General features: G+C 47.4%; 1 protein-coding gene across 3 annotated transcripts; it reads left to right on the plus strand.

Moving 5' to 3' along the window:
- Positions 1 to 11,218: 11,218 nt before the first annotated feature.
- TFE3 (transcription factor binding to IGHM enhancer 3) lies at positions 11,219 to 26,639 on the plus strand. Of its 3 annotated transcripts, none has more exons than XM_060292279.2 (10): positions 11,219 to 11,574; positions 13,851 to 13,964; positions 14,938 to 15,241; positions 15,909 to 16,154; positions 16,233 to 16,337; positions 18,542 to 18,659; positions 19,017 to 19,073; positions 19,251 to 19,326; positions 20,337 to 20,484; positions 24,200 to 26,639. In XM_060292279.2, exons 1-10 carry the CDS (start codon positions 11,459 to 11,461, stop codon positions 24,380 to 24,382), a joined length of 1,467 nt encoding a protein of 488 aa, XP_060148262.1. In that variant the 5' UTR covers positions 11,219 to 11,458; the 3' UTR covers positions 24,383 to 26,639. The 3 variants fall into 3 exon arrangements, with proteins under 3 accessions (XP_060148262.1, XP_030702501.1, XP_030702502.1); XM_030846642.3 differs by lacking the exon at positions 24,200 to 26,639 and adding an exon at positions 20,969 to 22,812 and having other exon boundaries at positions 11,220 to 11,574; XM_030846641.2 differs by lacking the exon at positions 24,200 to 26,639 and adding an exon at positions 20,969 to 22,812 and having other exon boundaries at positions 15,909 to 16,337.
- The last annotated feature ends 526 nt before the right edge of the window (positions 26,640 to 27,165 follow it).

A 27,165-nucleotide genomic window follows, 5' to 3' on the forward strand; every position in this document is an offset into this window, starting at 1 on the left:
TCTTTTTTTGTTTTTTTTTTTCTTTTCTTTTCTTTTTTTTTTTTTTCCCTGCCCTGGGAGCGCCAAGAGCGAACCAGTTCGGAGCGCTTGCGCACACGCTTTCTCGAGGGCCGTGGAGCTGTCCCCTACCGAGGCCACGCCCCCTCAGTAATCAGACTAGCGCCCCTCACCCCAATTCACCCCGCAATGAGCACCCAAGAATTACCCACAGACTGCCTTCTATCAGCCACCACCACACTTCTAAATTCCCCCAACTACCCTCCGGTGCCCCAAATGCTCTCCAAACCACACTCCATCATCTCCCAAATTGTATCCCCAAACTATTGTCCATTGATCCCAAAGCAGTACCCCCAATCTGCCTTCCTTGGACACCCAAGCTGTACAAATAAGCTACCCTCCAATACCCCCAAGTTGTTCCCCCAAACCATCTACAATCAGCCCTGAAACTGTTAACCTCCGACGATCACTTCCAAATCACCCTCCCTCTACCCCCAATATGCACCCAAAACACCCTCCATGACCCTAAACCACTCTCCATGTACCGTCCTAACCATACTCTATTGATCCCCAAATGGCACTAAAGAGCCCTCAACACCACCCCAAACATTCTCAACTACCTTTGGAGTGGCACCCACCTGCACGCCAGATCAATTCCAACAGTCACGTGCTCTAACTCCAAACCATGGTCCATGAACTCCCACCACCACCACCACCACCAAACCTTCCACTGACCAACCCCACTCCTGGCAAAACTCCCATGTACTCCCAACTACTCAAGGTGGATCCCCCAGCCGCACTTCAAACTACCCTCCAACACCCTCTCCACCTCCAAACCACATTCCACTGATCCAAACTCCGACCCCGAAGTTGAGGGACTCTCCAACAGTCCTCAACAAACCTCCATAACCACTAACTTTCTGTAGTTACCCAACTGAACCTCCAAATCATACTCCAGTGACCCCAAATGTGTCCCTCAAGCCCTCCAATGACTCTTATCCACACCCTAATTCATTCTTCAGTGACTCTAATATATTACAAAGCATCCTCCAACAATCTTTTTTTTTGCAGTTATTACATTTTTCTTTATTGTGGTAAAATATCTATAACATAAAATTTACCGTTTTAACCATTTTTAAGTGTACAGTTCAGTGACATTAAGTACATTCACGTTGTTGTGACAATGATCTTTTCTTAAAACAACTTAACTGAGGTATAATTTGCGTATCATAAATGTCACTCATTTTAAGCATGCAATTCAATTCAATTATTTTAGTAAAGTTACCAAAGTGTGCAGCATCACCACAATCCAGTTTTAGAGCATTTTCATTATCCCTATAAGATCCCTCATGCCCAAATACCTTTTTTGTTGTTGTTTTTTGTTTTTGTTTTTGGTTTGTTTGTTTGTTTGTTTTTGTTGTCCTTGTTGTTGTTTTTGGTGGTACGCGGGCCTCTCACTGTTGTGGTCTCTCCCGTTGCGGAGCACAGGCTCCGGACGCGCAGACTCAGCAGCCATGGCTCACGGGCCCAGCCGCTCCACGGCATGTGGGATCCTCCCGGACCGGGGCACGAACCTGCGTCCCCTGCATCGGCAGGCAGACTCTCAAACACTGCGCCACCAGGGAAGCCCCCAAATACCTTTTTAAATTAATTAATTAATTAATTTGGTTGCATCGGGTCTTAGTTGCGGCACCAAATACATTTAATCTCTGTTCCCCTTTCCTCAACATAATAAAGGCCATATATGACAAGCCCATAGCCAACATCATCCTCAATGGTGAAAAACTGAAAGCATTTCCACTAAGATCAGGAACAAGACAAGGTTGCCCACTCTCGCCACTGTTATTCAACATAGTTTTGGAAGTTTTAGCCACAGCAATCAGAGAAGAAAAGGAAATAAAAGGAATCCAAATCGGAAAAGAAGAAGTAAAGCTGTCACTGTTTGCAGATGACATGATACTCTACATAGAGAATCCTAAAGATGCTACCAGAAAACTACTAGAGCTAATCAATGAATTTGGTAAAGTAGCAGGATACAAAATTAATGCACAGAAATCTCTGGCATTCCTATACACTAAGGATGAAAAATCTGAAAGTGAAATCAAGAAAACACTCCCATTTACCATTGCAACAAAAAGAATAAAATATCTAGGAATAAAACTACCTAAGGAGACAAAAGACCTGTATGCAGAAAATTATGACACTGATGAAAGAAATTAAAGATGATACAAATAGATGGAGAGATATACCATGTTCTTGGATTGGAAGAATCAACACTGTGAAAATGACTCTACTATCCAAAGCAATCTATAGATTCAATGCAATCCCTATCAAACTACCACTGGCATTTTTCACAGAACTAGAACAAAAAATTTCGCAATTTGTATGGAAAAACAAAAGAACGCGAATAGCCAAAGCAATCTTGAGAATGAAAAAAGGAGCTGGAGGAATCAGGCTCCCTGACTTCAGACTATACTACAAAGCTACAGTAATCAAGACAGTATGGTACTAGCACAAAAACAGAAAGACAGATCAATGGAACAGGATAGAAAGCCCAGAGATAAACCCACGCACATATGGACACCTTATCTTTGATAAAGGTGGCAGAAATGTACAGTGGAGAAAGGACAGCCTCTTCAATAAGTGGTGCTGGGAAAACTGGACAGGTACATGTAAAAGTATGAGATTAGATCACTCCCTAACACCATACACAAAAATAAGCTCAAAATGGATTAAAGACCTAAATGTAAGGCCAGAAACTACCAAACTCTTAGAGGAAAACATAGGCAGAACACTCTATGACATAAATCACAGCAAGATCCTTTCTGACCCACCTCCTAGAGTAATGGAAATAAAAACAAAAATAAACAAATGGGACCTAATGAAACTTCAAAGCTTTTGCACAGCAAATGAAACCATAAACAAGACCAAAAGACAACCCTCCGAATGGGAGAAAATATTTGCAAATGAAGCAACTGACAAAGGATTAATCTCCAAAATTTATAAGCAGCTCATGCAGCTCAATAACAAAAAAACAAACAACCCAATCCAAAAATGGGCAGAAGACCTAAATAGACATTTCTCCAAAGAAGATATACAGACTGCCAACAAACACATGAAAGAATGCTCAACATCATTAATCATTAGAGAAATGCAAATCAAAACTACAATGAGATATCATCTCACACCGGTCAGAATGGCCATCATCAAAAAATCTAGAAACAATAAATGCTGGAGAGGGTGTGGAGAAAAGGGAACACTCTTGCACTGCTGGTGGGAATGTGAATTGGTTCAGCCACTATGGAGAACAGTATGGAGGTTCCTTAAAAAACTACAAAGAGAACTACCATATGACCCAGCAATCCCACTACTGGGCATATACCCTGAGAAAACCAAAATTCAAAAAGAGTCATGTACCAAAATGTTCATTGCAGCTCTATTTACAATAGCCCGGAGATGGAAACAACCTAGGTACCCATCATCGGATGAATGGATAAAGAAGATGTGGCACATATATACAATGGAATATTACTCAGCCATAAAAAGAAACGAAATTGAGCTATTTGTAATGAGGTGGATAGACCTAGAGTCTGTCATACAGAGTGAAGTAAGTCAGAAAGAAAAAGACAAATACCGTATGCTAACACATATATATGGAATTTAAGAAAAAAAAATGTCATGAAGAACCTAGGGGTAAGACGGGAATAAAGACACAGACCTACTGGAGAACGGACTTGAGGATATGGGGCGGGGGAAGGGTGAGCTGTGACAGGGCGAGAGAGAGTCATGGACATATACACACTAACAAACGTAGTAAGGTAGATAGCTAGTGGGAAGCAGCCGCATGGCACAGGGATATTGGCTCGGTGCTTTGTGACAGCCTGGAGGGGTGGGATAGGGAGGGTGGGAGGGAGGGAGACGCAAGAGGGAAGACATATGGGAACATATGTAAATGTATAACTGATTCACTTTGTTATAAAGCAGAAACTAACACACCATTGTAAAGCAATTATACCCCAATAAAGATGTTAAAAAAAGAAAAAAAAAATCTCTGTTCCCATTCCCACTCCCAGGCAACTGCTAATCTACTTTCTGTCTCTATAGATTTGCCTTTTAAATCCAATATGTGGATTTTTGGTGTTTGGCTTCTTTCACTTAGCATAATGTTTTTGAGGTTCAGTCATGTTGTAGCATGTGTCAGCAGTTTGTTCCTTTTATTGCTGAGAATAGTATTCCAATGATCTTTCACTGCCCCCCAATCACCCACTAATAGCTCCTCAACTATAACGCATAAAATCCCTCTGACATCCAGACCTCAAAACAGGCCGCTAAACTGCATCCCAGACTGTACCCACCAACCTTCAACTATATCCCCAAACCACACTATTGTTCCTCAAACTTCCTCACTAAACTACCCAACCAGGTCCTCACCCTCATCCCCAAACCTTCCAACTGACCCTACTTTACCCTCAAACTGCCCTCTTAATCCCAAGAATATCCCCAAAGTGCCCTTTCAGTGATACCCAACTCTAATCCCAAGCTACTCTCCAACAATTACAAACCTCGCCCCCCCCAATTTCCCTTCCGAGAGCCCCCAACTCTGCCTCTAAATACCCCTTAACTACCTTCCCTTGGTCCCACAGCTACAACCCCAAACTATACCTCCAAACCACTCTTCAATGACAGCTATAGCTGTCTTAAATTACAGTTGGCCTCCATATCCACTGGTCCCACATCCAGGGATAGGGAGGACTAACTGTAGTATGCTATTTTATATAAGGGACTTGCACATCCTTGGATTTTGGTATTCACACATGGGGGTGTCCTGGAACCAATCTCCCCATGGATTCTAAGGGCAACTATATCCACAAAACATCTTCCAGTTTTCTCCAATCGTACCACCCAAACCACCCTTCAAGAACCATACCTCCAAACCACCCTCTGGTGACTCCCACAACCCCACGTCGGTCTTCCCTTTGATGGCTCCAACTGCACCCAAACACTTTCAAATGCCCCAATTATACCCTCAAACTGCCCTCAATCACCTCCAAGCATACCCCTAAGTCTCTCCAACAACCCCAAATCTACCCCTAAGCCATCTATATTAGCTTCCTGTGGCTGCTGTGATGAATTACCACAAATTTGGTGGTTTAAAACATAAGAAAAATTTTAAAACAACATAAGAAATTTATTCTCTCAGTTCTGGGGGCCAAAAGACCAAAATCAAGGTGTCAGCCAGGTCATGCTCCCTTCAGAGGCTCTAGGAGAGAATCTGCTTGTTGCCTCTTCCTCTTTTGGTGGCTATCAGCATTCTTTGGCTTGTGGCCACATCACTTCAATCTCTGCTTGATTGTCACATTGCCTTCTTTTCTGTCAAATCTGCCTCCGCCTCCCTCTTACGAGGACACTATGGTTACGATTAGAGTCACCTGGATAATCCAAGATAATCTCCCCATCTCAAAATTCTTACCTTAATCACATCTACAAACTGCAAAGTCCCTTTTCTTTTTCTTTCCTTCTCTTTCTTCCATCTAAGTTACATTCAAAGGTTCCAGGAATCAGGATGTGCATATCTTTGGTGGTGGCATCATTCAGCCTACAACAGTACACCATTTGGCCTCCAAAGATGCACATCCACTCTATGTGAAAAACACATGTACCTTATCCCAATACTCCAAAATTTCAACCCATTACAGCATCAACTCAAGTTCAAAATCTGACTTTAATATCATCAGCTCAGAAGTTTCAAATCTCATCATCTAAATAATCTAAATCAGGCACGAGTGAGCCTCTGGGTATGATCCACCCTGAGGTAAAATTACTCTCCAGGTCTGGACTTGTGGAACTAGAAAACAAGTTATCTGTTCCCAAAACACAGTGGTGGGACAGGCATATGATGAGAGTCATAGACATTCCTATTCCAAAAGGGAGAAAACGGAAGGAAAAAAAGTGTCACTGGTCCCAGGAAATGGTGAAATCCAGCAGGGCAAGTTTCATTCAGTTTCAAGGCCTGGGAATAATAAATCCTCTGTGGCTTGATGCTCTACCTCTGGGCTCAAGGCTGTGTCCTCAGAGTCATTCTTTCTTTCCCTTGAAGGGTAGCACATGTTTGCTGCTGAGTAGTTTTAGCCTGTATCCTTCCAGTAAAATTTTGGGAGTCCAAAATCCTTCCTTAATTTCATCCTATCTCTTTTTTTTTTCAAGCCAATCAGGCAGTGTTTCCATCAGTATAACATTCTGAAAAATCTTTTGGATCTCCCATGGAAGGCACAAGGATTCACATCATTAGACAAGAGGGTCCTCCTCAAATTTTTCATGGATAATCCCATCTCTATTCCTGACTTCTACTGAGATGGTTGAGAGGATCCATGAGTCACACACAAAATCTCTTTAGTACTAGCAAAAGGCTGTCCAGCCACACCCTTGGCTTTCTCTCCAGAGCATACTTTCCTGACAGTGAATCTCCTAAATTTTATGTCTTTTACAATCTGGACAGCCTGAGAATTTTCCAAATTATCAAATCCTGGCTCCATTTTGCTTAACAGTTCTTCCCTCAATTTATCTCTTTCCTTTCACATTTTACTATAAGCAGCAAGAAGAAACCAGGCAGTACCTCAACATTTTCGTTGGAAATCTCCTCAGCTAAATATTCAAGTCCATCACTTACAAGTTCTGCTTTCCACACAACTGTAGGACACAATTCAGCTAAGTTTTCTGCCTTATATAATAAGGATTTTCTTTTCTCCAGTTTCCAATAACATGTTCATTTCCTTGAGCCCTGTTAACAGCAGCACCTGTAACATTAATATTTCTACCAATATTCTGTTTATGATGATATACGTATTCTCTGAGACAATGTATGCTTTCTCTACTGTGCTCCTCATTTCCTTCTGAGCCTTCACCAGCAGTGCTTTTAACATTCATATTTTTCCTAGCAGTCTATTCAAGGCAATCTAGGCTTTTTCTATCATGTGCCTCAAAATTCTTCCAGCCTCTACCCACTATCCAATTCCAAAGCCACTTCAATTCTTTTAGGTATTTGTTGCAACGCGTTATGGAATTAATTGTGTTCAACCCCCCCAATTCATTTGTTGAAGCCCTAACCCCCCAAATGATTGTATTTGGAAATAGGGTTTTTAAGCAGATGATTAAGGTTGAATGGGGTCATAAGGGTGGAGCCCTTATCCAATAGGAATGGTGTCATTATGAGAAGAGGAAGAGACACCAGGAGTGCACATGCACAAAGGAAAGACCACGTGAGGACACAGCAAATATCAGTCATCTGCAAGTCAGGAAGACGGTTCTCATCAGAAATCAACTCAGATGGCACCTTGATCTTGGACTTCTAGCCTCCAGAACTGTGAGAAAATAAATTTCTGTTGTTTAATACTACAGTCTGTGGTATTCTGTTATGACAGCCCAAGCAGACTAAGACACAGCAGCATCACATATCCAGGTACCAAAATCTATATTAGTTTCCTGTGGCTGCTGTAACTAATTACCACAAATTTGGTGGATTAAAAATATAAGAAATCTATGGGACTTCCCTGGCGGTCCAGTGGTTAAGACTCCACACTTTCAATGCAGGGGGAGTGCATTTGATCCCTGGCCAGGGAACTAAGATCCCACATGCTGCGTGGCACGGCCAAAAATTAAAAAAAAAAAAAAGAAATCTATTCTTTCATGGTTCTGGGGGCCAGAAGTCCAAAATCAATTCCACTGGGCAAAATCAAGGAGTCAGCAGGGCCATACTCTCCCTGGAGGCTCTAGGGGAGAATCTGTTGCCTCTTCCAGCTTCTGGCGGCTGCTGGCATTCCTTGGCTTGTGGCCATATCACTACAATCTCTGCTTCTGTGGTCACAATGCCTTCTCCTTTATGGTTTGTCAAATCTGTCTCTCTTCTTTCTTCTTATAAGGGCTTACAATTAGGGGTTACAATTAGGTTCCATTCAGATAATCCAGGATAATCTCTCTATCTGAAAATCCTTAATTTAATCACATGTGTAAACCATTTTTTTTTGACGTATAAGGTAACATTTACAGGTTCCAGGGATTAGGACATGGATATCTTTTGAGGGGGGCATTAGGCTACCACACTATCCTATGACAGTTAACAGTTCTATTAACAACTCCTTAAACTACAAAAGACTACACACTAACCTTCCATAGTCCCTCCAACTGCATCTCAAACCATCTTCCAACCCCCCAGAGAGTATTCCCAATTTACCCTCCAAAAGCTGCCACCTGCACTCTTAAACGGTCCTCTAACAGCCCCATTCCTCTTGAAGACGTGGTGGTCCTTTAGTTGTGTGCCAACTGTCCTGTAATAGACCCCAACCTCACCCCAAACCACCCTCAATCACCCCGCATATCTCTCTATAAACATCCCCAATTTCACCATCCAACTGCCCTCTCTTCTCCCTACATATCTCCCATTCACCCCGCTCCTCAGTTGCATTGCAATGAAACCCCAGCTTCCAGAGAGAGACAGAGACAGAGACAGAGAGCACGCAGCAATGAAGACCCAATGCAGCCAAAAATAAATAAATAAAATAAATAAATAAATGGAAAAAAAGATGGTAGCCTCGGGCTTCCCTGGTGGCGCCGTTGTTGAGAGTCTGCCTGCCGATGCAGGGGAGGCGGGTTCGTGCCCCAGTCAGGGAAGATCCCACATGCCGCGGAGCGGCTGGGCCCGTGAGCCATGGCCGCTGGGCTTGCGCGTCCGGAGCCTGTGCTCTGCAACGGGAGAGGCCACAACAGTGAGAGGCCCGTGTACCACAAAAAAAAGAAGAAGAAGAAGAAGAAGATGGCAGCCTCATTCAAACTAAGAAAAATACAAAAAAAATTTTTTTTAAAAAGTGTGCCTGGGTTCCAATCCCAGGTTTTATAAACTGGTGTGACCTAGGGCAAGTGACTTAACTTTGCTGTACCTTGGTTTCCTAATCTGTAGGTTGGGAAAATAAATGGAACCCTCCTCAGAGGTCTGTTTTGAGGATTAAAATGAATGAATACAGATAAAATGCCAAGAATGACCGGTAAATGTTGCTTATTGTTACTTTTCTTTATAGCTTTTGCTTTTTGTATCCTGTTTAAGAAGGCCTACTTTTTTGCCAAAGACTTAAACATAGTCTCCAAACATATTTTGTTCTGATATATATATATATATATATATATATTTTTTTTGAGGTACGCGGGCCTCTCACTGTTGTGGTCTCTCCCGTTGCGGAGCACAGGCTCTGGACGTGCAGGCTCAGCGGCGATGGCTCACGGGCCCAGCCGCTCCGCGGCATGTGAGATCTTCCCGGACCGGGGCACGAACCCGTGTCCCCTGCATCAGCAGGCGGACTCTCAACCACTGCGCCACCAGGGAAGCCCTGTTCTGGTATTTTTTATAGGTTCTTTTTTAATGGTTAGGTCTTTAGCCAATCTGGAATTAACTTTTCTGAATTGAGTAAATTAGGGATCTAATCCCTCCCCCCAAAAGACAGTCATTTCTCCCCAAACTACTTTAGTAAATAGTTCATCTCTCTCCCAGTGACTTGAAATATCACTTTTGTCATTTATGAATTCCCACAATACCTAGGTCGATTTTTGGATTTTTTTTTCTGTACCATTGATCTAGTTTTCTATTCCTACTCCCATATCATGATGTTTCTTTTTATGTTTGTATTTCCCTGTGCTTATTTTATTTTATTTTATTATTTTTGGCTGCTCAGCACACGGGATCTTAGTTCCCCGACCAGGGATCCACCCGCTCCCCCTGCAGTGGAAGCGTGGAGTCCTAACCACTGGACCTCCAGGGAAGTCCCACAATGTTTTAATAACTAGAGCTTTGTCAGATATTTTGAATCTGGTAAGATGACGCCCTCCTCTTTCTTTTTCTTTTATAAAATTAGATATTCTTGTGTATTTAAGGCACCGTAGGAATTTTAACATCAGGTCTACAAGTTTCATTTTGCAAATTTTATTGGTAATGTATTGTTTTTTTAAAGATTAATTTTGGGAAGAATTGTCTTTATTATGTGGGTAATGTTTGTGTGTGAGCGTGTGGGGATGTGCGTGTTTACCAAGCCAACTTGGGAAATAAGGGTGCCAATACAGGAAGGTGCAAGGCAAATGGGCGCTCAGCGAAGTTCCCAGTGGTCCAACTGATGGGCATGATCTCGGGATGTTGGGAGGGATAAAGGGAAGGTTGTAGGTCTGGGTATTTTGTGAGCTGACTGTGCATCTGAACGTATGGGTGGGACCCTCTGCTGTGTGCAAGCCGGCTTGCATGTATCTAGCACACAGAGGAGCTCAATAAATGTTAAATCAGTGCACAAATGAGTGAATCAATTTTTGGAGAGATTATTGTATGTCAAACAACCTGCTAGCACTATTCAAAAATAACCTCCAATCCTCGTAACAACCCTGTCAAACAGGTATTATGACCCCCATTTGACAGACCAGTAAAGCTGAGGCTCAGAGAGGGTAAGTCCCTTGCCCATATTCAAACCTTGGTCTTTATAATTCCAGAAGTCAACCACAGAAGGGGCCAGATCTAATTTCCATCCTTCCACTCATTCATCCATCTGCCAAGGATTCACTAAGCACCTACAGTGCAGCGCAACGACCTAGTACAACAACCGCTCTAAACGACATAGAGTAGGCGGACCGCTTCCAGGAAAACCAGCTGGGCGGCTGGACTGTAGGTACCAAAAGAGTGGGGTTTCTGGCGCGCACCTTCCGGGAATGTAGCTGCCTAGGCCTCAAGGCTATGGCTTTGGCTGAGGAGGCACCGCTAGATCAAAGTTGGAGCGCGGTTTAGAGAGTGGATACTATGAATATTGGCCTATAGAGGGCGCGTTTCCGAAGCTAGAAGCGTGTCCTGGAGACCCTCCGCGCGCAGACTGGCCATCAGTACGCAGGCGCAGAGAACCCAAGGAGCGGCTTAATATCTTGCGGAGGGATAATTTGAGAAGAGGAGGCGTGGTTCAATCTAATTACCTCTCATTGATTTGCCTCTGTCTCTGAGGGCGTGGCCTCGGTGCCCCCTTCTCGGAATAAGGGCCTGCGGAATCTAGTTCTCTCTCGGCTTCGGAGGCGTAGCTTAGGGCGGGCCCTTGAGCCACCCCTCAACGATTGGCCGCCTCACCCGGAGGGCGTGGCCCAGCGAGCTGTCTATCCTCAGTGCGGTCACTTCCTGTGGAGTTTCCCCAGCCCAGGGAGGAGGGGGAAGAGGACGAGGGGGAGGAGGGCGGTCGTCCGGGGTTAGGTTGGGGGGGCGGTTTGGTCCGTTCTGGGCGGGAGATGACTCACAGCCCATCCCATCTCCCCGACGCCGCCCGCCCGCCCGCGCAGAGCTCGATCCATGGCTTAGCGGAGGAGGCGGTGGCGAGCGGGGGAGGGGGACTCTTATTTTGTTAGGGGGACCGGGCCGAGGCCCGACCGGCCTGGCAGGGCTCGCCCGGGGCCGGGCGTCATGTCTCATGCGGCCGAGCCAGCTCGGGACGGCGTAGAGGCCAGCGCGGAGGGCCCTCGAGCCGTGTTCGTGCTGTTGGAGGAGCGCAGGCCGGCCGACTCGGCCCAGCTGCTCAGGTGCGGGACCGCCTGGGACCGGTAGTGCTAACTGGGGTTCCCGGGGGCCTTATCTGGGGGCAGCGGGGGCCCAGGACTGTGATTGGAGGCCCCGGCCTAGTCTTGGAGGACGTCTGAGCGCCTGACTTGGGGGGGCACCTAAGGAATCTGGCGGTGGCTTGCTTGGACTGAGGCTCAAAGGAGTCGTGGAAGTGCAGTAAGGGAGGCCTAGTTCAGATTTGGCGGGGGCCCTTGACTCGGTCTCGAGGGGCTGATTCTGTTGTGTCCAAAAACTAGTCTAGGGTAGCTGAACTTCAGGGACTGAGACTCTGACTAGAGGCTGAATTTGGGGTCTTTGAGTCAGATATGAGGGGAATGAATTTGAGGGGGCACTCTGTAGGTGAGGCACTGATTTTTAAGGGACTTTTTCCCTCAGAGAAGACGTCCTGGGAGATAGAGGTGCTGTCTTGGGAGCTTGGTGACTCCCAGTGGCTGGTTGCTGGAGGCTGTGTTTGGGGATAAAATGACTCTGGAGGGATTTGGGGGTATCTCGGATATACTGCGTGGGACCAGCCTTGTGAGTGTGTGTGAGTGAACAAGAAAAGCAACATTCATCAAGACTTGATCAGAATAATCCCTTCGCCTGCCCACCCATCCAGCTGGGTAGTGGAAAAGCCCTCTTCCCACACCCCATAGGGGCTTGAATGGGAAACTAGTCAGACAGACAGGCAATGGAGATGGTGCTACCTCTTAGCCCAGAGAAGGCCTCAGACCTTATTTGGGAACCCACAGGAGGGTCTTGTTCTTGTTGCCACCTGCCCTAGCCTCTCAGCCAGCTCTTTTCACCCCCTACACACACACAGACACAGAGGTTTTTTTTTTTTTTTATCTCACCTTCCCAGTCTGTCTCTCAGGCCCTGGAGGCAATCTTGAATCTGACCCTAGAGCTGGAATGAGCACCAATTGCACCATCCCTGCCTGGGTGGGTCCTCTCTGACCTCTTAGCCTCACTTCCATCAGTGGGCCTGGAAGCCCCAGCCTTCTCTGTCCATACCCTGCTCATTTCAGTGCCCACCTCTTCCAACTTCTGTGCAATGGAAGTGTGAGCATGGGAGGGGGCTTTGCCTACTTTCTGCCTGGGATTGTGCTGAGCTCAGCGGCTCCCCAGCTTCCTCTTCCCGACTTCCTGGGGTGGTTTTAGGGCCCCGTCTGTGAGTGAGGAAAGGGAGGAAGACAGATTCTTGGGGAGGGGCAAGTCAACGACAATCTCAGGATTATAAATCTTTGACTAAATTCAAGGATGCATATCTATCTGCCTGCATGTTAATGTCCCCTACACACTAGGGTCTTGCAGCCAGCATGGAGGGTTGAGCAGGAGCCTTTGAATATATGAATTTACCATCTCCTGATGCCTTTATAGCAACCTAGATCATCACAGTAGTGGCGATAGTTGAAAGGGACTGGTGTACATGGCTTCTTAGTTTGTGTGTCAGTGGGTGTTGGTATTGGAGGTGTGTTTGTGTTTTGATCTGTCGAAAAAACTGGAGAGTGCTGGGCAAGCTCCTCTGACCAAGAAAAGAATGTTCCTATAAAGCAGATCATCCACCCAAATTCTCCCTCTTGTCAATCCAGATTGTTGGACTGAGGGGAGCCTTTGTTATTTCCATCTTGTTTTTGGATGCGTGTTCACCTCCCACAAACTCTGGCTGGGGCAGGGTTGGTGGCCGGGAGCTCTTTTGGGAAGTAGTGGATCCTTCAGTAAAGTGAATCAGCTACCCCAGTTCTCTTTGTGATGCATTCAGTTTGTGTTACAATGGACTGTTCTGCCAAGGGAAGCCCCTACCGTGCAGTATGCCTGTGGACCTATGTGGTCTCACATTCAGCAGCCAGGAAAACAATGGGGGGTGTGGGGGCTGGGAGAACTCTGAATGCAAAGTCAGGAATCCCACAAAGTGAATTGTCATTCCTCAACTCTTCGTTTCTATTCTCCTGAAACCCAGGTTGTACACCCAGGTGATTGTTAGATCGAGGATCTGGGGTTCAAGCTTATTATTTTTAATCTTAAGGAACTATGGGTAACACGGAGCAAAAGAGAGTGGAGAGGGGAGAAGACATGGGAATTCATGGTGGTGGTTTCAGCAAAGTGGCTGAATGTGAGGGATACACTCTATTCTCCTCTCTCCTGGTGTATGCTTCTCTTCTCTTCTTTTCTCTTCTGTCTCTGTCTCTGTCTCTCTCAGGGGAATGACGTCTCCATACAATCACTGACCATCACCCTGCCTTCCCCCCACCCTCAGCCTGAACTCTTTGCTTCCGGAATCCGGGATTGTTGCTGACATCGAATTAGAAAACGTCCTTGATCCTGACAGCTTCTACGAGCTCAAAAGCCAGCCCCTATCTCTACGCTCAAGGTATGTCTCTTCTCTCTGACTCCCCTCCCAATTCTTCAGGCCCCTCCATCCCCTCTTGATGGGCAGAGGCCCTCAGTGCCAGCCCAACCCATTCTCTCACCAGCCTGAATTTTCCAGATAGTAAAATTAAGAGCCAGAAAGAGCATGTGGAAAGCAGGAGGCCAAGCTAGGATTCTAGTATCTCAGACAAAATCTCCCCTGCTTCCTCCCCCACCTGCACATCCATTCATAGATAAAAATTGCAGCGTGCCTGGAGTTCCCAGACACAGGGCGTGGCCTGCTCAAGCCCAGCCCCCAAGTAGGCGGAGCCATTCCCATAACCCCTGGTCACCCCCCCTCAACTCAACAAATTCACCCACTCCCAGCCCTTGAAGAACCCCTGCTGGTCTCTTCTTTCCCCCAAGCTTGAAAGTCTAAATGTGCTGAGTCATGGGCCTGGGCTCTAAGAGAGGGGAGGGGACCTGGAAGAGGGGCAGGAAGGGAGGATTGTGAAATCTCTGAGATTTTCGAGACTGACTAGCTCCTGGGACCAGAGGCCCAGGCAGGGGAGGAAGAAGGACCTGCGGTTGCCCATATAGATTGATGCCCACCCCCAGGAGCTCAGGGAGCATCTCCAGCCCCAAATTGAGCTTAATGAGCCCTCTGTGTTTGTATCTACTCCCACAACCTCAATTCTGTTTCCTTCTGCTCTCCTGTAAATAGCTCGCAGAGCTGAACAATGGTATCTCCGCTTGATATACGAACAGGCCCAAATCCAGGCTTCACCATAAGGACTGCAGGCTAAAGTTCCCCCACCAGACTGTGACCCCTGAGGGTCGTGACCAGGTCTGGTTCCTTTATCTCCCCTCCACATTGTGGCTTCTGAAGGCAGAGAACAGGCCAGGTTCGAATGTCTGCTCCATCGCACTGTGACTCCTTAGGCTTGGGCCGAGACTTTTAGCTTACCTGTGGCCCCGTATTTCCCATTCCACAGCCTCCCAATATCACTGCAGGCCACACCAGCCACCCCAGCTACACTCTCTGCATCATCTTCTGCAGGGGGCTCCAGGACCCCTGCCATGTCGTCATCTTCTTCATCGCGGGTCTTGCTGCGGCAGCAGCTAATGCGGGCCCAGGCCCAGGAGCAGGAGAGGCGTGAGCGTCGGGAACAGGCTGCAGCCTCTCCCTTCCCTAGTCCTGCACCTGCCTCTCCTGCCATCTCTGTGGTCGGCGTCTCTGCTGGGGGCCACACATTGGGTCGTCCTCCCCCTGCTCAGGTGCCCAGGGAGGTGCTCAAGGTAAGGTGACATCCAGAGGCCCTGGGAGGGGCTCCTGGTGACTGAGGATTGGTCCTGGTGGCTTTGGGACGAGGTCCTAGGGGCTGGCTCTAAGGAAGGTCTCAGGTACTGTTAAAAGGGGGCTGTGCTAGTATCCCATTGTGTTTAGGGTTTCCAAGGCGTTCTTGTGGAGTTGTTAGGGGTTCTTGGGGGCCATAGGATGTCTTGGTGGATCATGGAGGCTCATGAGTGCCCTGAGTGGGCCCTGGAGTCTGTGAAGTGGCTTTGTAGGAAGCACTTCACATATGGTTATGCATTAGGAATTCTTTGGTCATTGGAGTGTCTTGGGAAGCCATGTATAGTTCCCATGTCTGTTAGGTGGGGTCACCAGCTTTGCGGGGGGCCTCTTGGGGACTGTGACAGGGTGCTCCAGAAACTGTGAAGGATTCTGCCACCCATGGGTAGATCTTGAGGGCTGTGAAGGATCTCTGAGAAAGGGAGTTTGGGTCCTAGGGGAGACTTTAATCAGTATTTGGGGGTGGGAGAGGGTTCTCAGATTCTGGGCCTGGTTTGCCATCTTGAGCCTAGGAACAGATGACTTCTGTGGGGCAAGCTGGGGCTCAGAGTCACCCCTCTGAGCCCTGTTCTACCTTGTTCCCTCCCATCCTGTCTCCCCCACATTCCACAGGTACAGACCCATCTGGAGAACCCGACGCGCTACCACCTGCAGCAGGCGCGCCGGCAGCAGGTGAAGCAGTACCTGTCCACCACACTTGGGCCCAAGCTGGCGTCCCAGGCCCTCACCCCACCACCGGGGGCTGCTAGTGCCCAGCCACTTCCCGCCCCTGAGGCTGCCCATGCTACTGGCCCCACTGGCAGTGCTCCCAACAGCCCCATGGCACTGCTTACCATCGGGTCTAGCTCAGAGAAGGAGGTGAGTGGCTGCAGACGACCCTCCCATGCTCCCCCTGCCCCAGCTTCTTCTAAGGCTCTTCCATATTTCTTCTCCCAGATTGATGATGTCATCGATGAGATCATCAGCCTGGAGTCCAGTTACAACGATGAGATGCTCAGCTATCTGCCTGGAGGCACCACGGGGCTGCAGCTCCCCAGCACGGTGAGGCCCTGAGATGGGAGGTTGGTCTAAAAATTAGCGCATCCGTCTATCACTGAGGGATATCTTATATACACTCGGGCAGGCTAGCTGTGTACATAAGAGACTGTCACCTTGGATTGTACTGAGATAGAGATAGAGGCTGTATGTTGAGAATGGGGCACACCAGTGCCCTGGGGCCATGTTGCACTGCATGGAGAGGTGAACCTTGTAGATTTTGATATCTACACGGTGGGGACTTCATGGAGCTATTAGGGCATACCGAAGCACTGAAGCTTCACTGTGGGAGGGACCAAGAGGTGGGGCTCTTGTAGCATTTTGTTTGTTTGTTTGTTTTGAGTATAAGACAGGTTTTTTTTATTAAGTTTTCCTAAACTTGTCTCATGTTTACTGAATGTTTTTCTTTGTGTAACAATGTAACCTGGAGCTTTAACAAACCAATTTGGACAATGCAACCTGGATAAATGCTTGTCTGCACACAAGTCATCGATTACCATTCTCTGGCCTGGCCTCCATGTAAATCCAATTGGTCTTAAAGCCTATCTAAACAGAGAGCAAGCAGACCACATCATCTTATTTCTAGTTTAAACTTTAAACCTCAAATTCACCCCTATCCCAAGACCCACACCCTCCCCCACACACAAAAGAAACTTTTTAGAAGAAATGGCCATTAAGAACTGAGTCAGTTGCATAAGAATTGGCTTAATCCTGCAGCCAGCACTCCAAAGTAGCTCTTGGCTTCACAGCAGGCCAGCTGGAACTCTTGAAGCAGGACAGGTAGAGAATGGATAGAGGAGGCTCTAAGAACAGGGCCAAGTCCTGGTGCTGCGAGGCTTCCACACATGCTTACACTCCAACATAAATACACGTCCACCTTCCTCCCCTAAGTGATGTTTCTCTATAGCACTTTAGAGCTTGTAACTCTCTAAATTTTTTAGTGCAGAGATGGACAGAAACTTATTCTAAACATGCAAGGTATAATCTTATTTCTAACAACATAGGCCAAAATTAACAGAGAAGCTCTCTGTTATACAGATTATCTTGTAGCGTTTTGAATGTACCAGGACATTCAGGTCATGAAGACACACGCAGACCATGAAGTGATTGGAACATAATATGCCAAAGGTGTCTAGATTTGATGTGGTTGGACCTTGAAGTGACTAGAACATACCACATCTCTTAAAGTGAACTGTGCCGAGAGGCTGGGTCCTTGTAAAGACTTGATAAAACTTTCTAGAGCAGGAGCTGCACCAATGAATTTTAACATTCTGGTTCTGAACATTCCAAGAGTCTCATAACTCGTTTTGGGACATACCAAGTGCCTATAAGCTTTACTTCTTTCCAACTTATCAAGAGGATAGAAGCACATGTAAAAATGGTACCAATTTATCAGAATTTTTCATTGATTTGGGCACAGCTAGAGATTGGATGGATCCAGCAGTCTAGTGGGGGTTTCAGGAGAAGAAAACTCATCAAGAGGTGGGACTGATTACTTGTGGATTAGTTCATTGCCCTAGGATGTATCCAGGAGAGTGTGAAAGAGAAAAAAAAAAAAAAACTAGGCTGACATAAAAACAGTGCTTGTTGAGTAGTTGGACAAGAAATCCTGAGAGATCAGAATGTGCAAGAGGGTGCCGGATGAGAACTTCGGTGCATGGCAGCCGGAGACTATATGCAACGCAGTCACAGCAAAAGACTGGAGATTGGGCTGGAACTCTCCAAAAGGCCAGATTTTGGGTGGAATGTTGCCATGACAATTTCCCAAGGTCTGAGAAGACTGGGTTGGAGTGTTCCAAGAATGCTGAGTTGGAATGTAGCTCTAGGAGGGGCTGAAATGTTGCATTGGAGCTGACAAAGACCTGAGAAGGGTGGTTTTCTAGCACTTCTCAGAGCCAATGCTGGGGTTTGGGAGAGGGGCTTCAGAAGTCACTGGGGGATTCGAGGGGCTGTGGGGACATGATGAGCAGGCCAGGCAGGCTCTAGTCCCCCAGCAAAGCAGGGTAGGTCCCCTTGACCCTGTCTTCCCTGTTGAGTGGCTGTGTGAAATTCCCTTGAAGGAGAAGGAAGGGTTTCCATGCTGGGCCAGCCAATCCTTGCATGAGGGAGCCCATCTTTGGGGTGTGTGGAGGGTCAGGAACCTGGTCGAAGAAGGGGCCGAGCCTGGGGTCTGTTTCCAACCATCATTTTTCCGCTCTCCCTGCCTGCAGCTGCCTGTGTCAGGGAATCTGCTTGATGTGTACAGTAGTCAGGGTGTGGCCACGCCAGCCATCACTGTCAGCAACTCCTGTCCAGCTGAGCTGCCGAATATCAAACGGGAGATCTCTGGTAAGGGCTAGGGTCTTGGCCCCGTGCAATTATCATATACCCCAGGGTGAGCCCCATATCTACCAGGTCTGGGGGTCAGGCCTGATTCTAAGGGAAGAGGGTTTAAACAGACAGAAATGGGGGCTGTTTGCCATCTTTGTCCATATGGCCCGTGGTCCTGCTTTCACTCCACTCCCTCTCCTCTTGGGTTTAACAAGTGGCCTGTCACCATGGCTTCTTTAAAAATTGTAAAAATGGTGGCTCTCCCCTTGCCTGCGCCCACCAAAGCCTACCCCAGTGGCTGCACATGCTGCCCACCATCGTCTGTCATCTTTCCCAGGCCCAGAGGCCCTGACCACCTCCTGCACTCTCTTCCAGAGACAGAGGCCAAGGCCCTTTTGAAGGAACGGCAGAAGAAAGACAATCACAACCTGAGTGAGTGAGAGCGCGTGCTCCTGCCCACGTGCTGTGCAGCCCAGCCTCACTCTGCGCCCGGCCTTCCTTGGGGGCCTCTCCCTGCAGCAGCCTCCCAATTCCCCAGTTTCTCCTCTTTGCTTCTCAGCCTATTGACGACTCTTTCCCACTTTCTCTTTCTCTCCCCCGCCTTCAAAGTTGAACGTCGCAGGCGATTCAACATTAACGACAGGATCAAGGAGTTGGGCACCCTCATCCCCAAGTCCAGTGACCCGTGAGTCTGGGCCAGGAGCCCCAGGCCGGTGGAAGGTGGGGTGGGGGCCCCACTCCCTGAAAGTCATTCCCGGGTGGGCCCGCCCTAAGTGGGAACCACCCAGGCAGTCCTGCTCCTTTGTCCCTTTCTCACCCAGCTTTCCTCACCCTGAGCAGGGTGGCAGCCCCTTACCGTGTTCCCATCTAAAATTTTAGGTGCATGACATTATGGTCCATGACATTATGGTCCATGGTCCATGACATTATGGTCCACGTCATCTGCCCCCCTGTACGACATAGACAGTTTTCCGCTTATTTAGTACCTCCTTTATTTACTCAAAAAATGTATTGAGCTGCTTCTGCTTTGTGCCAGGTACCATGCTAGGCCCTGAGGATACCAGAGGGAACAAAATGCACAAAAATCCCTGACCTCATGGAACTGATGTTTTAGTGGGGGCAGACAGACAGCAAAGAAGATAAATATGTAAACTCCGGTGGTTATGATGAGTGTTGTGGAGAGGAATCAAGAACGGAGGGAAGATGGGATATTGGGGAGGGTCACAGTTTGGGGTGAGGAGGGTGGGGACAGGGCAGGCCTCAACTGATGAGGAAATACTTGAATAAAGAGCCTAAAGAGGTGAGGCAGGAACCATCTGGGTGTCTGAGAGAAGAGTGTTCAAGGTGGAGGGCAGAGCTGGGATGGAGGCCCTGAGGTGGGAATGATTTTCCATGTTCTAGGAGCATTGAGAAGCCAGTGTGGCTGCAGTGAGATGAATCAGATGGGCATGGCTAAGAGGAGCAGTATGGGATCAGGTCAGAGAGGGCTTTCTGGGTTCGGGGTGTGATGGGGCATCACTGGAAGGTTCCAGGCAGGTGGTTTTCATCCGAGCATTCTGTACCCTTGATGTCCCTCTGCCTCAAGTTGTAGGCATGTGGCGGGGTGCTCCATCTACCTGGTGCAATCGCCCCCTTCAGCTCCCGAGAGACTCCATGTGCAGCATTCCCTTCTTTCCTCCCCCTTGGGTCCCACAGGGAGATGCGCTGGAACAAGGGCACCATCCTGAAAGCCTCTGTGGATTACATCCGCAAGTTGCAGAAGGAGCAACAGCGCTCCAAAGACCTGGAGAGCCGGCAGCGATCCCTGGAGCAAGCCAACCGCAGCCTGCAGCTCCGAATTCAGGTCTGGAAGGAGAAGGCGGTGGCAGGGGTGAGGGGGGCTTCCTGGAGGCAGAGGCAGAGGGAGAACAGGCTAGGATTTCTCCTCCTGGCATATTTGGGGGATCCCCGGGCTTCCTGACTCACATGATGATGATGATGATAAGTAGTAATCATAACATTAGCAAGAATAATAATGAATATTGGTTAACGGACACAGTGTTTTATCTTGTGCCATGCACTATGACAAGAGCCTTATCTCCATTTACTAAGTTAATCCTCACAACAATCCTGTGAGACAGGGACCATTATTATACCCACTTTCTAGGTTGGGACTCTGAGGCTCAGAGACGGTAAGCAACTTGCCTGAAGTTACGCAACTAGTGAATGGCAGAGGCTGAATTCGAACCCAGGCAGCCTACCCTTTTAACTGTTATATCCTCTGCCTCTGAGGGACTCTGAACTCCATCTTATCCCACCCCCACCACCCACCCCGCTACGTTTTGCAGGAGCTAGAACTGCAGGCCCAGATCCATGGTCTGCCAGTGCCTCCCACCCCAGGGCTGCTCTCACTGGCCACAACTTCAGCCTCTGACAGTCTCAAGCCAGAGCAGCTGGATGTTGAAGAGGAGGGCAGGCCAGGCACAGCAACATTTCATGCAGCGGGGGGACCTGCCCAGAGTACTCCCCATCAGCAGCCCCCAGCGCCACCCTCAGATGCCCTTCTGGACCTGCACTTTCCCAGCGACCACCTGGGGGATCTGGGGGACCCCTTCCACCTGGGGCTGGAGGACATTCTGATGGAGGAGGAGGAGGGGGTGGTGGGGGGACTGTCAGGGGGCGCCCTGTCCCCACTGCGGGCTGCCTCCGATCCCCTGCTTTCTTCAGTATCCCCTGCAGTCTCCAAGGCCAGCAGTCGCCGCAGCAGCTTCAGCATGGAGGAGGAGTCCTGATCAGGCCTCACCCCTCCCCTGGGACTTCCCCACCCAGGAAAGGAGGACCTCAGGATGAGGCCCCGCCTTTTCCCCCACCTTTTCATGAGATTGCCCTGCCCAGGTGTACTGGGGGAAGAGGAGACTGATGAGGCCCCACCCCTATAACCAGGCAAGGAGGAGGAGTCAGATGAGGCCCCACCCCTTCCCCACAGGACAGGCCAATGCAGGTATTTCAGACATGGAGAAGGTAGGGGCATCAGGGCCTGTCTCTTGCAGAACGCAGCCTCACCCCTGCCCCGTGGGACCCGCCCTTGCCCAGGTGAGGGAAGGAGACAGGATGAGGTCAGCCCCTGGCCCCTAGGGACTGTCCTAGCCATGTTTCCTGGGATAAAGAGTGTCAGGATACTGCTCCATTCCCTCTCTTGGAACCAACAGTCTAGTCTATCCTGGCAAGGAAGAGGAGTCAAAATGGAGGTCCCACCCTGGGGGTTTAAGAGCTGCCCCTTCCCCATGAACCCTGCCCTGCGCAGGCAAAGAACAGAAGTGAGGATGAGAGCCAACCCCTTTACCTGGGAACTCAGTCCTGGCCTTCTAGCAATGGAGGAGTCAGGCCCTGCCCTTTCCCTATAGGAACAGCCCGGCGCAGGTATTTCAGTGGAGGAGTCAGTAAGATCAGGCAACTTTGTGGAGATCACAGCCCTCATCTCTTAGCAACATCCCATCCAGTCATTCCACACTGCAGGGAGGAGTGGTACTTAAGCTCCCCCGCCTTAACCTGGGACCATTGTGACTTAACCTAGGAGGGCTCTAAGCCGACCTGGCCCTTGAAGAAGGGGGCAGATCTTGAAATCTTGTGGGTTGACATTCCAGACCTAGATCAGGAGTGAGTGAGAGTTAGACCCCCACACTTGGGCAGAGTTTTACCTCCTTCCTTGAAGGGTAGATTGGGGAGGTGATGGAGATAAGGGGGTACTGGGTCCATGTTCCCAGAACCAGCACCCCAGTACTCTTTTACAACATGTAGAGGAACAAGATAAAGGAAGGGGCTTTTCCAGGGAGTTCCCCAGCCCAGGAACAAGTAGAAGCCTGTCTCACCAAGGCAGAGGCTTAGGGGGAGGATTGCAAAAACATATATACACCCTCTTTATGAAATTTTTTTACTGACCCCCTACTCAGAAGCTAGGTCACCCCCAACCTCTGGCCTCCACCTAGTTCTCCATTTGGAGAAATCTTCCCCATTTCAGAGTTATCAAGAGACACTCCCTGCCCATCCCCATCCCTCCTACCCCATACACCCAAGGTTGTCAGCTTTGGATTGTTGGGGCCGAGCCCCAAGGAGGGTGTACTAAGGGGTCTGTAGGTTTGTGATTAAGATAATAAATGCTAGGCGTGTTTGATGCGCTTTTAACTTTGGCAAAGAGTCTCCTGTCCTTGCTTTTTGTCTGTGCAATGAGCATGGCTCATGAGGTTCTTGGAAGAAACAGATTTGAGTGGGATGGGTACAAGAATTTAGATAGAGGGGCTGGAGAAAACAGTGTACAAACAAAAGCAATCAGTCCTTAACTATCTGCTAGGCAGCCTCCTAACTGTTTTACCCAATTTATTATTCTAAGGAATATTCATCAAGAAAGTACTGATTCTTACTCCTATTTCACGTTTGAAGAAACACGAATAGAACAGGGTTTAAGTAACTATCTGACGATATACAGCTGGTAAATGGATGAAGCGCTAAATGGTAAAGTTAGGTAAGTGAGGGCTCTGGTTTGAACAATGTCATTGAGGACAGACGGGCCAATGAAGATTTTCGTGCAAGTTCACTTTTTTTTTTTTTTTTTTTCGGTACGCGGGCCTCTCACTGTTGTGGCCTCTCCCGTTGCGGAGCACAGGCTCCAGACGCGCAGGCTCAACGGCCATGGCTCACGGGCCTAGCATGTGGGATCTTCCCGGACCGGGGCACGAACCCGTGTCCCCTGCATCCGCAGGCGGACTCTCAACCACTGCGCCACCAGGGAAGCCCGCAAGTTCACTTTTGAAGCTGATAAGGAAGTATATGAGGATATCTCCTGGCAGACAGTAGAGGTATTCCAGATGGTGGAAATGGCAAAGACAAAAACCGTAAAGGTAGAGGAACAAGCAAACAACTCGGTTTTGGAACAGGTGTTGACATTTGTGGGGAATTTAAATGGAAGTGAACAGACACAAGTATCTTAGGCTGGGGAAAAAATATTCCTGGAATCTCTCAACCGAACTGACTCCCAGGACAGGTATCAGGCCTGATCCTGTGTCACCCCCATCAGGCTGTGACCACCACACTTGCTGCCTGCCCCTTTCTAGCCTAACATACTGTGAGCCCTAGGGCCTGGTTGCTGAACCTCTACCACCAGACTGGTGGCTCCCTGATAGCTTTATTTTTTTTCTCCTCAAATTGGATATATTCTCTTTATTTTACAAAGATAACATGTAATACCCAGAAGTGTTTTTTTTTAACTTTGTATTCTGAAATAATTTTAGATTTACAGAAGTGTGGCAAAGACAGTAGAGAGTTCTCATACCTGTTATCCAGCTCCCCCTAATGTTAACAGCTTGAATAACCATGGCACATTTATTAAGGCTAAGAAAATCACATCGGCACAGTACTAGGAACTCCAGACTTTATTTGGATTTCACTGGTGTTTCCATGAATGTCTTTTTTCTGTTCTAGGATCCAAATAAGGATACTCTGTTTGTTATCTCTTTCTGTGTAACGAATTACCACAATCTTAGTGGCTAAAAAATCATGCATTCATTATCTCCCAATTTTTGCAGGTCAGGCAGCCAGGCTGGCTTAGCTGGCTCCTCTACTCCAGTGGCTCTCAAGAAGGTACAATCAGGGGAGGTGTGGACAGGACTGAGGACTCATCTGAAAGCCAGACTGGGGAAGAATCTGCTCCATACTTGCACTCACATGCAACTGTTTGGGGCAGTTCTCAGTTCTCTGCAGCCTGTTAAACAGAGGGCCTCAGTTCCTTGCTGGCTGTCAGCTGGAGGTGCACTCAGTCATTACCATGTGTGCCTTTCCTTCCATGAGGCAGCTCACAGCATATGTACTTTGCTTCATCAAAGTCAGCAATAGAAGAGTCTGCTAGCAAAACAGAAGTTACTATCTCTTGTAATCTAATCATGGAAGTGACATACCCTGACCATTGAGGCATTCTGTTGGTTATAAGCAAGTTACTCACGGGAGAGGATTACACAAGATCATGAATAGCAGTAGGACCACTGGGGGGGGACATCTTAGAAGCTCCCTACCACATTGGGTTGAGCTGTCATATCTTCTTGGTCTCCTCGGACAGTTTCTGTCTGCCCATTGAGAAGGCCTAGACATTGTGCTATTCCAGAAGCAACAAGCACATCTAGTACCTACATCTTGGTTTCTAAATGCCATTCTCCAATGAAAGGAACCAGGGCTCCTTGGAGAAATGGCTGACTTTAAGGCCGGGGGAGGGAAACACATGATGAGCCTGGAGCACTGTGTGGCACCAGAAAGTAAGGAAGAATCTAAACAAAAAAAGATGGGAGTGTGTCATAAAGATGCAGGAGCCAACCTGAAAGAACTCCCAATAACCAAATGTGGAGCAATTTGAGTAACAAAAAAATGGTAGTGCTGTATTGTAGTCCAAAAACTAAATATCCATGATTCCATGCTTATATATATCAGTGATATAATTGGGTAAGTAAATAAATGCTGGAGATGGGACAACTCTTGCTTGCATTAGAATTCCAAATAATAAATATAGAAGGAATGAGATAAATAGAAAATTACCATTAGAATACCACAGTAATACTGGGGAGTGGATCCACAGCTAAACGCTAAATGTTAAAATTAGTGGGCAGAAGAGATAAACCCACGCACATATGATCACCTTATTTTTGATAAACGGGGCAAGAATATACAACGGAGAAAAGACAGCCTCTTCAATAAGTGGTGCTGGGAAAAGTGGACAGCTCCATGTGAAAGAATGAAATTAGAACACTCCCTAACACCATACACAAAAATAAACTCAAAATGGATTAAAGACCTAAGTGTAAGGCCAGACACTATAAACCTTTTAGAGGAAAACATATGCAGAACACTCTATGACATACATCACAGCAAGATCCTTTTTGACCCACCTCCTAGAGAAATGGGAATAAAAACAAAAATAAGCAAATGGGACCTAATGAAACTTAAAAGCTTTTGCACAGCAAAGGAAACCATAAACAAGACCAAAAGACAACCCTCCGAATGGGAGAAAATATTTGCAAATGAAGCAACTGACAAAGGATTAATCTCCAAAATTTACAAGTAGTTCATGCAGCTCAATATCCAAAAAACAACCCAATCCAAAAATGGGCAGCAGACCTAAATAGACATTTCTCCAAAGAAGATATACAGATTGCCAACAAACACATGAAAGGATGCTCAACATCACTAATCATTAGAGGAATGCAAATCAAAACTACAATGAGGTATCACCTCACACAAGTCAGAATGGCCATCATCAAAAAATCTAGAAACAATAAATGCTGGAGGGGGTGTGGAGAAAAGGGAACCCTCTTGCACTGTTGGTGGGAGTATAAATTGATACAGCCACTATGGAGAACAGTATGGAGGTTCCTTAGAAAACTAAAAAGAGAACTACAATACGACTCAGCAATCCCACTACTGGGCCTATACCCTGAGAAGACCATAATTCAAAAAGTCATGTACCACAATGTTCATTGCAGCTCTATTTACAATAGGCAGGGCATGGAGGCAACCTAAGTGTCCATCGACAGATGAATGGATAAAGAAGATGTGGCACATATATACAATGGAATATTACTCAGCCATAAAAATAAACGAAATTGAATTATTTGTAGTGAGGTGGATGGACCTACAGTCTGTCATACAGAGTGAAATAAGTCAGAAAGAGAAAGACAAATACCGTATGCTAACACATATATACGGAATTTAAGAAAAAAAATGTCATGAAGAACCTAGGGGTAAGACGGGAATAAAGACACAGACCTACTAGAGCATGGACTTGAGGATATGGGGAGGGGGAAGGGTAAGCTGTGACAAAGTGAGAGAGTGTCATGGACATGTATACACTACCAAATGTAAAACCGGTAGCTAGTGGGAAGCAGCCGCATAGCACAGGGAGATCAGCTGGGTGCTTTGTGACCACCTAGAGGGGTGGGATATGGAGGGTGGGAGGGAGACCAAGAGGGAGGAGATATGGGGATATATGTATGTATGTATATATATATATATATATATATATATATGATTCACTTTGCTGTAAAGCAGAAACTAACACACCATTGTAAAACAATTATACTCCAATAAAAATGTTAAAATAAAAATAAAGTTAGTGGGCAAAACTTTAAGGTGAGCACACAGTAAGCCTAGACTGTACTTTCTTTCTGCCTGGGTCAGTTTCAGGAGCCCCTTGGAGGGAAGTGGAGCCTAGGAAGAGAATAGCAATATAACTGAGCCGGATGGGAGAGATCAGATTTCGGGACTTCGGTCTAGCAGGCATGGTATTGGAGAAAAAAGAGCTTTGTAGAGGCAGACTTCCAGAAGTCACCAAAGGCATTGCTTTAGGTCTTTGGCCAAATACTAGGCTGTGCAGGCTTAGAATGAGACACTGCGAGGCCAAGCAGAGATCAGTCCTGGGCTAATGTGAACTGAATCGATGCTTGCACAATTCTGGGAGACACAGGGATTTTGACCAGCCTGAGTGCAGAATCTTCACCCAATACTCCAC

Source organism: Globicephala melas, chromosome X (genome assembly GCF_963455315.2).
Source record: "Globicephala melas chromosome X, mGloMel1.2, whole genome shotgun sequence".
NCBI lineage: Eukaryota > Metazoa > Chordata > Mammalia > Artiodactyla > Delphinidae > Globicephala > Globicephala melas.